The 13,180-nt window shown below is 41.6% G+C and overlaps 1 protein-coding gene across 1 annotated transcript in view; it reads right to left on the reverse strand.

The window, feature by feature from the left end:
* Positions 1-569: 569 nt before the first annotated feature.
* ADAM12 (ADAM metallopeptidase domain 12) overlaps positions 570-13,180 on the reverse strand; it is a 174,088-nt gene continuing 161,477 nt past the window's right edge. The window contains exons 18-23 of the mRNA XM_088169446.1: positions 10,600-10,708; positions 9,993-10,128; positions 9,271-9,379; positions 8,666-8,848; positions 3,656-3,759; positions 570-1,916 (exon numbers count right to left, since the gene is read on the reverse strand). Coding sequence (XP_088025572.1) covers positions 1,856-1,916; positions 3,656-3,759; positions 8,666-8,848; positions 9,271-9,379; positions 9,993-10,128; positions 10,600-10,708 — 702 coding nt within the window. The 3' untranslated portion in view covers positions 570-1,855. The remainder of the gene's footprint in view (positions 1,917-3,655; positions 3,760-8,665; positions 8,849-9,270; positions 9,380-9,992; positions 10,129-10,599; positions 10,709-13,180) is intronic.

A 13,180-nucleotide genomic window follows, 5' to 3' on the forward strand; every position in this document is an offset into this window, starting at 1 on the left:
TTTTCTATACTTTTAAGCCTGCCTAGGTCGGTCAAGTTTAAGTTTATACACGTGCAAAGCCTTACCCAAGCTGCTCCTGTTAAATTCAGAACTCCTGGTGCTGATTACAGCCACTTTTTAGTCATTTCATGTCACCTTTCACTACTCACAGTTTCATCTTATGGTTTTCAGCAGTTTGCAGAAGAATTCTGATAAAATGGGAGCATTCAAAACAAGCAAACCCAGCTCTTGTGGCTGCTTCAAATGGAGGAACCCCCCACTGCAGATACAAAAAAATGAGTGTTTTAAATGCAGAAATATGTAAATACATAAAAAGCATCATTTTGGTTCCCCCACATTGCTGAGCCTGGCATGTTTGCATCCTTCTGTTGTCATTCTCCACACATAAAGCCCTGTTGCTGCTCTTGGAGGTGTTTTAAGAACTGAAATACATTTGTGAAACTTTTCCTTTGCTCTTCAGCACCAAGCTAAGCTGGGGCTGATTTTGTTTTTTTTATCAATAAGCATGAAGGTTGTGTTGCTACGAGAGGGGATAACTGGGCAAATGAAATACAATTACACTTCCTGAAGCCAGATGCAAGTTTCTATCAATGCTTTTATTTTTGCTTAAGGAAACAAAAACCACAAGCAATGAGGAAACCAGCCTATTAAAGGTGATAGTCCCTTCTCCCTCTGCTTCAACTGATATTTGGAAATTCTTGTTTTTACAAGTGAAACTGTATTCAGCAGTGCTACTGAGAAGGCACAGAAGAGATCAGGTGTGTAATCACAGAGCAGAGATGAACTTTTCTTTTTTTTTTTTTTTTTTTGGATAATCCAAGTCTATGTATTAAAATACACATTTTGATTTGGGAATTAAGAAACCAGGAGCAACGTTGTAGAAGTTAAATACAAGACAGTAGTAAATATGCAAAATACAGGTGATAAGCAGAGCGGTGAGGCAAAAAGAAATAATATAAAAGTTGAGTCTTAAAATGTAATTCTTTGCAATTCTTGGCTTTCCCCCAGCCCTGGGTGTAATGCACTGCCAGTCTAATCAGGACAACAATGAGATGGTTGAATTTAATTAGCAAAGCATCAAAAAGGAGATGGCACAGGGAGGCCTGATATCTGCATTAATATGTACTAACCAGGGCGTGTTTGAGGAAAATGAGGTCAAAACCAACACAGTTTTGTGATATACAGTACTTCTCCAGTGAGAGGACTTCTCCCAGCTGGATACATCCTCTCTGAGCACAGAGATGTCTGGAAGATCTCAAACAGTAACATGAAAATTGAGATTACAGTACAGCTGCAAACACAGAGTGAGCCCTTGGTTAAGGACAGGTTACACCTTGTGTGCAGGTATCAGGCATTTCACCGAGTTCCACCAGAGATTTTGTCTTTTTACCCTGCCATATTTAGTCAGAAGTTGGTTAGGAACCACTGAGATGGAGCTGTTTACACATTTCATTGATCTGTATCAGCACTTCTTAAAGAATAGATCAAAACTAAGAAATCTACATAGGACCAACAGAGCAGAATTATTCAAGTTCAGTGAAATATTACAAAAAAAAAAAAAAAAAAAGGTTTCCTTTTTAGGAAAACTCAGCTGTGGTAAAAATATCTACTACAGTGCACTGCACTGTAATAAATATTCAACATAAATTAATAATTTACAAGTACCTGAGCAAGTATACAGAGCACCATAGCACAGCACAGCACCAAAGGCAGTAGCTCAGAATTCTTAAAAATAATGCTGTTTTAAACATTAAAAATTCTAAGTATTGTCATAGAAATGAACTCCAGCTGGAGTTGAAAGATAGTGCAAACTTCTGTCTTCACTTTTTAAAATAAAGGTGTCAGGTTTTTCTACTCATTTCACATCCGTGGTGTTGCTGCACCTGGATACCTGTGGTGGATGTTTGGGAGCAGGTCTGTTGGAAAGAAAGAAAACAGTAAATTGTTATTTAATCTCTCAATTTCTTTGGCTGCTCATCACTTTTGTACCTGATCAAAATTGTCAATAATGTTGCAGAATTCCAGGTGGTCTCCAAAAAAAAATGGTAGGAGCCAGCTTGAAATGTTGTGGCTTTCAGAATATGTGACTAGAATGGACAGCCAGGAGTGTAATCAAAGTTTCTTTTTGCAGTATTTTTGCTAAAATATTAGGAGACTATGTTGATTCTATTTGTAATGTTTCTGAGCTTTAAGTGCTTTACTGGTAGAATTATTGCAGCATAAACCACCACTTTTATCTTCCTTGGAGCTCACTTTATTCACAGGAAACTGAGGAATATTGGGAAAGAAAACAGCATTGATTAAATCCACTGACATTGGGTGTAGTTATTCCACGTCCTGATTATTTTTTTCAAATGTACTTTATATTTTTGAAGTGTACAATTTTTATGCTTTTTGAATATTTTGGATATTATTTTCAAATTATATCAATTGATGTTTCCTTGGGAAATGGGTGATCAGGAAATCACTTTTATTGGTGGCTGATTTTAACAGCATTCAGTTCTTAGCCTAATTCAGATGGGGGAACTGAAGAAAAAATTTATTATTTATTGGTTAGTTTTTGTAAACATGCAGCCAGGTGTTTAGAATTAAACCTTCACAGGTATTCTAAATCCTCATATTGTGTGGGAGTCAGAGCAACTGTGCTGGTGCACTCCCAGTGAGAGGCAGTGTGATAAATAAAATTAGAGATGGAAATTGGAAGTGGTTGCTGCAGCAGTTCCTTGAGCCACTGTAGCCATGTTGCTGCTGAAGTGCTAAAATCCAGGTGTTAGGATTGATACCCTTTTGGGACTGTCTGAAAACAGAGGCCAGACAAAATTAAGGGAATAAAAAGCAGGTATATATACATTGGAGGTACCTTTAGAGAGAGATATATATTCAGGTACACATATACATGCATTTACATATATATATATATATATATATATATGTATATTCAGGTACCTATACATATGCATTTACATATATATATTCAGATACCTATATACATGCATTTATATATCTATATGTATACATATATATTCAGATACACATATACATGCATTTTTTATATATGTATATTCAGATACACATATACATGCATATTTATATATATATTCAGGTACATATATATATGCATTTTTAAATATATATATATATTCAGGTACCCATACACATGCATTTTTATATATATATATATTCAGGTACACATACACATGCATATTTTTTATATATATATATATATATATTCAGGTACCTATATACATGCATTTTTTAATATATATTCAGGTACATTTAGGGCAGATGAAGCCCCCCCCAGGTGCTACACCCAAAAATGGATGACAGGTCATGAGTTTTCATATTTTTATAAGTTTGGTTCATTTGCATATTGGGAGTTAATCTTCCAATTACAGATTCAGGCAATGACGTCATTTACCCCAATTTTTGTTTCCATTTCTCAAGGCCTGGGACAGTGGGGTGCCCTCGATTCCCAGGCTGGAGGGGAATTGTGTGGGACCCGAACGGGAAAGCAGGAGCTCACAGTGCATATGGAGCTTGGAGCTGAGCCCTGGAGAGCTGCAGGGTGACAAGCAGGTGACCAACAGCACAGTGCCATGTGTGACAACAGCGTGCAGAAGGCGAGGATGAGGATGAGGATGAGGAGCAGACTCACCTGGCAGGGGTGCCGTGGGGCAGAGCCCTGGAGAGTCCCTGGCGTGCCCGGCCCTGGGGGTCAGCAGGGAGAGGCTTCCGAGGGGGGCTGGGCTTGGGGGGCTCCTGCAGGAAACACGAGCTGCTGTCAGTGCTCAGAGTGCACCTTCCACCCAGCCACAGGTGAGAGATTTTCGTGGCACCGTGGGGTTACAGGCTGGGCTGGGTTGGGAGGGACCTCAGAGCCCGGGCAGTGTCACCCCTGCCATGGCAGGGACACCTTCACTGTCCCAGTGATGCCTGGAGAGGATCCCTGCAACAGAGGCTGGGCAGTGATAAAGGAATAAAGCATGGATTTATTAAAAACCTTCCAAGGATTCACCTTGGGCAGTGTAAGAGCCTGGCCATGGCTACACCCAGGATGGACCCAGAGTCACAAGTTCTCACACTTTTATAAATTTTGGTCCATTCCCATATTGGGGTTCATTGTCCAATTCCAGCTCCAGGTTCTGCAGTCCCATCCTCACAGATTGCTCTCCTCAATTTGCTTTTTTTGGGCCTGAACCTGTAGCAATGTCCTCTGTTGTGGGGCTGGAAAAGGATTGTTTTGTGTGACTGAGCTGGGAGGAGAACTTGCTGACACTTTGTATGAAGTTCAGAGTTACACACTAATGCAGTACAGAATCTGGAAAATACAAAATCTAAAACTTAAGGCATCACCAGGGTGCTCCAAGCCCTGTCCAGCCTGGCCTTGGACACGTCCAGGAGGCAGCCACAACTCTGGGCAAAACTGAGACCTCACCCCTCCTCACAACTTCTTCACAATTTCTTCCCAACACCTACTCTAAACCCAAACTGAAGATATTTTTTAACTGGTTATGACCAGATAAGTTTAAATGAGCAAAAAGTAACTTATTTTTAATAAGCTGGCACTTATATTTTAAACCAAAGATTTAATACTATATTTTCATGATTTTATTTCTTTTGATTCTTTACTCTAGAAGTGCAGGGTTCATCTCTACTGGACTCAAAACTTAATTGGTGGTAAATAAAAACAGCAAAGATTCAATACATAACTTTGTAGGAGCAGTTCTATAGAAAGGTGGGAATGCTCAACATTACTTTAAAATGGAAATTCAGACGACCACAAAACCAAACTGGCCCATTCTGGTTTGGATTGGGAGCATCTGTGTGACTCTTTTTTCAGAGCTGCTGCTGTGCTTTCATTCTGTGGAATTAAAGGCTCCATTAATAAAGAACAGAAGTCAGCTGCTGTCAGGCTGAGCCAGTGGCTGCCCTGGGTGGTCCCTGCAAACTGGGAAATTTGGCTCTTTGTGCTCCTCACTGGGAGCTGGGACACATTAAGTGCCTTGCTCAGGGCACACAAAAACTCTCCAGTTCATCCCCAAACTCACTTCAGATTTTTCTACTACTGGAGCTGCAAAGCTTTTCCCAAGGAGTTTTATTCCTTATTGTTAGTTTGCCACGAGTATCATTTGTAAAGTTAAAGGAAACAGGAAAGGCTTACAAGCATAATCTGATTAAAGATCCCTTGAAAGATGTGATCCAAACAAGCAATCAGAGCATGAATTGCTCCTGAATAAAGTCCAACTTTTCATTATTTGTTTTGAGCATCCCTTTGTTTTTTTACTTTCCATGGCAAATATTTGCTCTTTTAAGAAGGAAATGCAGATTGATTATCCAGGGCATTTTGATAAGGAAGAAAATAGATGAGCTTAAGAAAATCTCACATATAATAAGTTCAAATTTGCCACAAACTACATTTTAAAGTTGCATATAATGTCCACCCTGTTTAATTATCTGCATAACGAGTACTAGTATTGATGAGTACACAGGCCCAATGCCTGATTTATTTATCCATTCATTTCCCACTCAAAATGTCCTCAAGTTCAAATATCCTTAAGGAGGAAGCAGACAAGCGTTCTGACAGAAAGTGTAATGTGGCAAGCTGGTAGGAAAGGTAAATGAAAGAAAAAAATGAAAAAGGGAGGGAATTGTGATAAAAATGGAGATGAAGAATAAATGGTGGCTGAGATGGAGCAGCACTTGATAGAAAGGAGATGCCACTAGGTTCACACAACCTTAGGAACAGAGGAAAAACTCTGTGAAGAAATAAATCCCATCCCCCAGAATGATTACAAGAGGGTCTTGTCTATTCTTTCTGTGCCACAGGAGAATCCAAACTTTGTGTGTTAATTTGTGTGGGGCCTTGCAGAGCCTTTGATGTGTTGGGAATCTGCAGCACAGCTCTGCTTCCCTCATTCCTCATGCTCCCTTCTCCAGCTCTTCCCCTACAAAGCTTCAGCCCTACATCACAAAGAGTTCATGGATGGGTTTGTCTATTTTCTATCCACAACCTGGCATTTAATGCATTCAGGCTCTGCTTGTGGAAGTGTTGTTTTAAATAGTGGAACGAAAACCACAATTCTCATATTGAGCAGCTCCAAAGACTTCAGCTGCAAGAAATTCCAATTTTTTTCCCACTGATTTCTAAAGAAGCAACTGAAATCCCTCTGTGTCTGCAGCCAGACCGAGGTGTCACAGGAGGGATATTCCCAGGATAACTGTGGCAGAAGGAGCAGGAGCTGAGCTGAGCTCAGTTTTACTGAGGACAAAGTAAAACCACAACATTCTATTTCCTGGCATTAGGATGCTCTGTAAAATACGAGATATATTTTGGTAATAAGAGGATGAGAGTGTCAGAGGCAGTGACTGAATGCTAAAAGTAACAAAGTTGAGGGGAAGAGACCAAATCCATGGATTGAATTCATGGTTAGGATAAACCTGCACTGTTCCCTTAATTCACCTGGGCTCTGCTGATTTATACTGACTGTGAATCTGGCCCATAAATAAAGATGTTTGTCTTGCAAGAGCATCTGAAAGAAGGAAAAACTGTTTTTCAGTCAAAAGATAATTAAATATTAAACTTGGCAAGAGCTAATTCGCTGAGGATTTTCTGTTTGGTTGATTGGTTGGGTTTCTTTTGTGTTGTCTTTTTGTTTTTTAACTATTTTACTTACAACTGAAGGGAAATTTGATATAATTTACATCACTATCCTGCAGCACTGAGCATCTGGGTGACATCCTGAATGTAGCAATGATTTTTAAAAGTCCTTCCTCTTGCTGACCTTCTGGATGTGCTTCCAAGAGAGAGCTGAAGCAACACATGAACTAGTATCTATATTTATTATCCCAAATTTCTTAAGCTAATTTACTACATCCAAGCTTTGAGGGAAAAAATTAACTTAAGAATGAAAGATTTTCTCCCCACACAGTGGTTTTTTGGGTCCCTCTGATATAAAAAGTAGCTGTTTCTGACAATATTGAGGTTATTATATAATTTTGAAAGAACCCTTCCTCATTCTTTAGGCTGCCTTGAGCTGATCCCCTGTTTGTCCTACTTGTGTTCTGTGCAGAGACTGAAAATGGTGATATTTTGCTTGATGAAGGAACTGTCACAATTAATTTGAGCTGCCAAGCTGATAAGCTTTTTGGCAGTTTCAGATCTGTCAGTCTTTGCTAATGCTAGTACTGCAGGTCTGCTATTCCACCTGGCACTTTGGCTGGGATGTGGAGCACAAGGATTTAGGAGCCCGAGTTGCAGGGGAGCACTGGGCTGCTGTGATGTGCCCTGAGGCTGGGGCAGGTGCAGCATCAGAATGAGAAATTTTCCTTTTCCTTGGAAAGCCTTTTCTCCATCCATATTCTGCTTAAGAATTGCACTTAAAATCTTCCCCTTTGACCACTGTGAATCGTGCAGAATGTTAGAGAACACAAGAAAATGAACAATGAAACCACGGTAGCTAAAGACAAGCAACAGGAATCAATACTGCTTCCAATTCCCTACAAAATTTATTTTAGAAAGAGTCAGCTTTTCTTATTCCCCTGGAAAGTAAAATGATTGGAAATATGGAAAAGGGAAGACAAAAAAGCAAATAAAACACTGGCTGCACTTGTAAAAGTTGGTCTAAGCTGAGTGATATAATGTTCAGACTTTGAAAAAATTCAGTCTAGGTACACTTTTTGCTGCCACAATGAGCAGAGACACCTTCCACTATCTCAGGCTGCTCCAAGCTCTGTCCAGCCTGGCCTTGGACATTTCCAGGCTTCCAGGGATCCAGCCACAGCTTCTCTGGGCACCCTGACAACTTCTCTGGGCAGCCTCCCTCATCCCTGCTTGTTTCTGACATTTTTCCAATCCCTTTTCAAAGCCCTGCACTCCAGCACTGTCTCAGAGCTGTCTCCTCCTGCCCATCACCAGGAAAAGGTTTTGGAGCAGCTCTCAGGGCTCCTGCAGGTGAGAGCCTGGTGTTAACAACATTCACTTCATTTTAACCTCGTCCCACACCCAGAACAGCACCACAGCTGCAGAACAGGAATAGCTTAGAAACAGTCACTCCACAAGTGCCACCAAAAGGGAGCAGCCAGTGACAAGAAAAGGCACCATTTAATACAGACAGCTGCACAGAAAACTTCATCTAGCTTATAGCCATGAGATGCATCTTATTCAAAAATAAAAAAAAACCATTAAAATATAAAATATTTACCATCTCTACTTAAACATTGCAATGAAAGGAGTGTCTGCAGGAAATAGTGATTTTCAGGTCTGTGCCCTGGAGAAACAGACTGTGGTTCATGGCAGGGCACAAGCACATCAAGCCAAGGCACCTTTTGCTCTTGCACATCACATCTGCAACGTGACCCCCTAACTCTGTCTCTGTGTTTGGCACCTCACCAACAAACCCTGGAGTTCCCCTCTGTTGGGCAGCTGGAGAGATGAGCCTGTGCCTGCTCTGTTGTCTTTTGAGAGGTGAAGGCAGAGTTCAGGGTCCTAAATTTTAGGATCACAGCCCCCCATTTGCCACAAAGCAATTTTTCTACAGCGCAGTTCTAAACTCACACAAAGTATAAAGGAAACACTGCGGGGGAAAAATGAGAAAACGCTTCATTTCTCCAAACGCTCACAGAGTAAATATTAAATAGAATTAAACAGAGGAGAATCAGCGGTTACCTGGGAGAACCTCAGCGAAGGATGAGCTGGCAGGGGTCTCTCAGGCCCAGCTTGGTGGCCTGGCAGCTGGGGCAGGGGTGGCAGGACTCTCTGGGGTGTTTTCAGGGGTGGCACCTGGTGTGAATTCACAGGGGTGCTGATGTCGATGATCTGGTACGGCAGCGGCCGCCTCGGGCTCTCTCTCTGGGAAAAACCATCCCAGCAAAGTCAGAAATCTCAACAGCTGGCACAGAACGGTTTGGTTTGAAGGGATCCACCTTATTCCAGCCCCCTGCCATGGGTAGGGACACCTCCCACCAGGTTGCTCCAAGCCCCATCAAACCTGGCCTATTGTTACTTTAAAATCCATCTTATTCCCTTGCTTTTCTCTTCTAGAGGCAAAACTATTTCTTTTCTGCACTGGGCATCTCCACCTGTCTTCAAGGTGAAAGCCATAAATGAATTTTGAAGCTTACATCCACTCCCATTTACTTAATGTTGGTCCTACATTATATTAAATTCATTTAATTATTGTATTATAATAAATCACTTAACTGAGATCCAAAATACGTTAGACCTTTTTTTGGTTTTCCCCCACTTCTTAAAACAATTGCTTAGGGACTCACTTTTTGTATGGTTGTATTTTGTGGCTTCCTGATGAGGTTTTTACTAACACATGTGGGATGAACATGATTTGGCTCAGATGAACTGGAAGGTCTTGCTGGACTCACAGACCTGCAATAAAAACATTTAATTGTTGAACACAAGGTGCTTTGTAACATTTTCTTAAACAGGAGCCTCTTTTCAGAATGGGATTTTGCAAGGGCTTTCTGCCTGGTTATAGTAAACAGGAAAAGTAAAAATTGTCTAGCACTCTTGCAAGAATAAAAATAAATATTGATTTTTTAGAAACCAGTAGTCTGTTAAATTAGCTTCTGCAATCTGTGGAAATGCAGCTTTGTAACACCCAGGAGAGTATTCTAATGAATCTAACATTTAAACAGTAATGACCTCAAATAGGAAAGTTTCAGCTCACTCAGCTGAGTTTAGATAAAAGGCCACGCAGTGTAATGAAACTGTTTCAGGCAAATGAAAATAAAGGCAATACTTCCATCGGTGCTTAATTTTTCATCCCAAAAGGAAAGAGGAATATATTCAAACCAATATCTGCATTATTTACTGCCTATCAATGAAATTAAACCAACCCAGGGAAAACACTGCTGTTATTGGTGAATATTCTTTGTCAAGGCTGGTTCTTTCTAACACATTCACAGTGATGAGAATTGCTGTGTTTACTGCTTCCTTTCCTTAATATCTATTGGAATATAATTAGGGAAAATGGGCATACCTTAATTTCTCTATTGTTGTCTTCTTGCTTGTAAACAACCACCTCATGAAATTCTTCCTTTTGAGGTACATGATTGATCCAGCAAAGATAAGGCACAGGATGGTTATCAGCACTCCTATGGTCAAACTCTTATTGTCTGCAAAAAAAAAAAATCACAAGGAGTTAACTTCCAAGGGCCTGCTCAGTGCCTGACCAGGGTTTCTTTGCTATCTTCAAAAAACAAAGATCTTTCAGTAGTGAAACCCTGATGGGAAGCTTTGTCATGGAAATTACCATGATGTCATGAATTCAGTTTTGCCACTACTGCAGGGTGCAGAGAAGAGAATCCATTTTGGTTTAGAACAGCATTGTTCATATGAAAACAGACATTATTTCCCATCCAGATTGAGTTCACACGTGTACTTGTGAGGAGACTGTCATGTCCTCAGACATAAAGCACAAACCTCTCTTTGAGGCCACCAATGTGCCAACACTCTGGGGAAAAACTGGCACGGAATAATCAAATCCTGTAAAATCAACGAAGAGCAGAAATAATTCTTTCTGAGGTCGACCAATTTCCACTCTTTATCCTGGAAAAAAACCAGGTGGAGCCTGAATTCCCACCGACCTGCCTGCCTGATGGGGCCACTGTCCACGCTGCCCCCAAAGCCTGGCTTGTCACAGAAGGGGGGAGCCCACTCAGCCTCACAGTGACAGTTCTTTTTGTTGTTGCAGACCTGCAAAACAAGACAAATGGCTTAAACATAAAACACATCCGAGAGCAGCCCTGGCTGATAAGGGCCTCTAATCAGCCAGTGACACATCAGAGAGGAATAAAACTCAGAGAAGAAAGGAGATGTGCTGATAGCTGCCTATTGCACACCGAGGTGGCAAAGAGCAACTCGCCACGGAGTGAGAGGGATCCTAAAAACCATTATTTCTTTGGCAGGTAATCGTTGGAGTTACCCCAGCTGACAACATCAATAATATGAGGATAATCAGACATCTCTTAAGTCTTGTTGTCTCTTTGCTTCCAGCAGCAGCAGCAGCAGCAGCATTATCTGCCTGCTAAATTCTGCTCCTCCTGCCTGCACAGGAGCTGTAGAGCTTTGTTAACTCCTCTCATCAGGGGCTTGCACTGAGCCCTGGAAGGAATTATTTTTGGCTCTGAGATGAACCAGTTGCTGGAGAAAGCTGTGGAACTGGGATCAGGGCTGAGGAAACCCTCGAGGAGCTTTGCTATCACGCCTGCACTGTCTGCAGGGACACCGTGCTCCGTGTTGGGGGGGTTTTAACCTGAGTGAGGGAGCAGCTTGTGGGGTCTGATCCATCCAGAGCTCATCACTCACACAGCCTGATCCCACAGAGGGGAGGGAGCCAGGACATCCAGGGCTTTCCCCCAGGACATCCAGGGCTTTCCCCCAGGAGATCCAGGGCTTTCCCCCAGGAGATCCAGGGCTTTTCCCCCAGGACATCCAGGGCTTTCCCCCAGGAGATCCAGGGCTTTTCCCCCAGGAGGTCCCACAATCCAAACTCTCTTTATTTCCTTTTGCTACTCCTCAAGCAGCTGCTTTGTGGTGAATTCAGGGCTGACAGAACCATGGAGTCACAGAATTGGTCAGCTTGGAGAATTTCTCTAAGATCTTCAACCATTCCCCAGAACTGACGAGGCCACCCATGTCCCCAAGTGCCACATCCACATGGATTTTAAATCCCTCCAGGGATGGGGACTGCACAGCTGGGCAGCTGTGCCAGGGCTGGAAAAACTTCTCCATGAAGAGATTTTTGCTAATATCCACCCTGAGCTCCCCTGGCCCAGCCTGAGGCCGTTCCCTCTCCTCCTGTCCCTGTTCCCAGATCCCAAATCCCCCCGGCTGTCCCCTCCTGTCAGGGAGTTGTGCAGAGCCACAAGGGCCCCCCTGAGCCTCCTTTTCTCCAAGCTCAGCCCCTTCCCAGCTCCCTCAGGAATTCTCCAGCCCCTTCCCAGCTCTGCTCCCTTCCCTGGACACCCTCCAGCCCCTCCAGTTCTTGTCCTGAGAGACCCCAAACTGACCCCAGGATTTGAAGTCACATTAAGGGGCTCAAATCAATTTGTAAATAAAGATTTTGGGCTTAGAGCTTGTTGCCAATAAAGTTCCTAATTCTGTGCTAACCCCAGCCATCACCATAGAGAACCCACAGCACAGATTAATAAATGAGTTTTCAGTAAGACACAGCTCACAGGAGTTTGGGTTATTCTGAGTATGCAATATTCTGGCCAGGTCAGCTTGGCAGAAACAGAAACACTGTGCTGCTTGTGTCTGCAGAACACTAAAATATTCAGAGAGCTCAGACTGGCTGTGGTCATGTAAAATTAAAAAAAAAAAAAAAAAAGATTTACTTTTCAAAGTCAGCAAGATAATTAACCATATACTTTGTTAAGCATTATTTTTTTAAATTAAAGCGCTGCAGGAATTCTCATCTCCAATTCCATGAGGTCAGTTTTGCCACTGAGGAGTCACCAGAGGTTCCTGCTTTGTACAGACATAAAAAATGCCAGTCCAAGCCTCTGCTCATTCCAGCTCAATGAGAAGAGGAAGCACCATCAACAGTGCTCAGTTTTGCAAATTCAGGGTGATAAAATAAGTGAAAGCAAATGAAAATCCTTCCTCAGAGAGGACAGTGAATTTCTATGGGTCTTCCAATGTGGCTGCCACAGCTTTTCAGAGAAACAAACAGCTCATCTGCACATCAAGGTTAATAAGGCAAAGCTTGACATAATTAACATTATCATAATATAAACTGGGTTTCAAACCACTGCTATTATTAAATGATATCATCACATTTTTCATTCCGGGCCACTTTCATGCCACAAAACTCATCAATATGGTTTTACTTTATTTTAATGTTTTTGGAAATGCTGTTTCATTTGCTTCTCAATCCAAATGCTTCCAATGCTCAATTCAAAAATTTGAATTTCTTTTTATCTATGGAGAAACTTCATTTTTTGATTTTTAATGGGAATTCTTCATGATGGAGGGTTAGACTTCAAATTGCTTTGAGGATTACAAGATTCCTTTGTATCACAGGCTGTCAATTAAGAACAAGATAATTACTGCCTGATAAATATTTCTTTGTCAAATAAAAACAATTTCGTATAAGGAACAGTGAAAATGGAAATATGTAATAAAAATGTATTACAGTGACTCTGACTGATCTATTGCAGGCAA

Source organism: Sturnus vulgaris, chromosome 8 (assembly GCF_052056855.1).
Source record: "Sturnus vulgaris isolate bStuVul1 chromosome 8, bStuVul1.hap1, whole genome shotgun sequence".
Classification (NCBI taxonomy): domain Eukaryota; kingdom Metazoa; phylum Chordata; class Aves; order Passeriformes; family Sturnidae; genus Sturnus; species Sturnus vulgaris.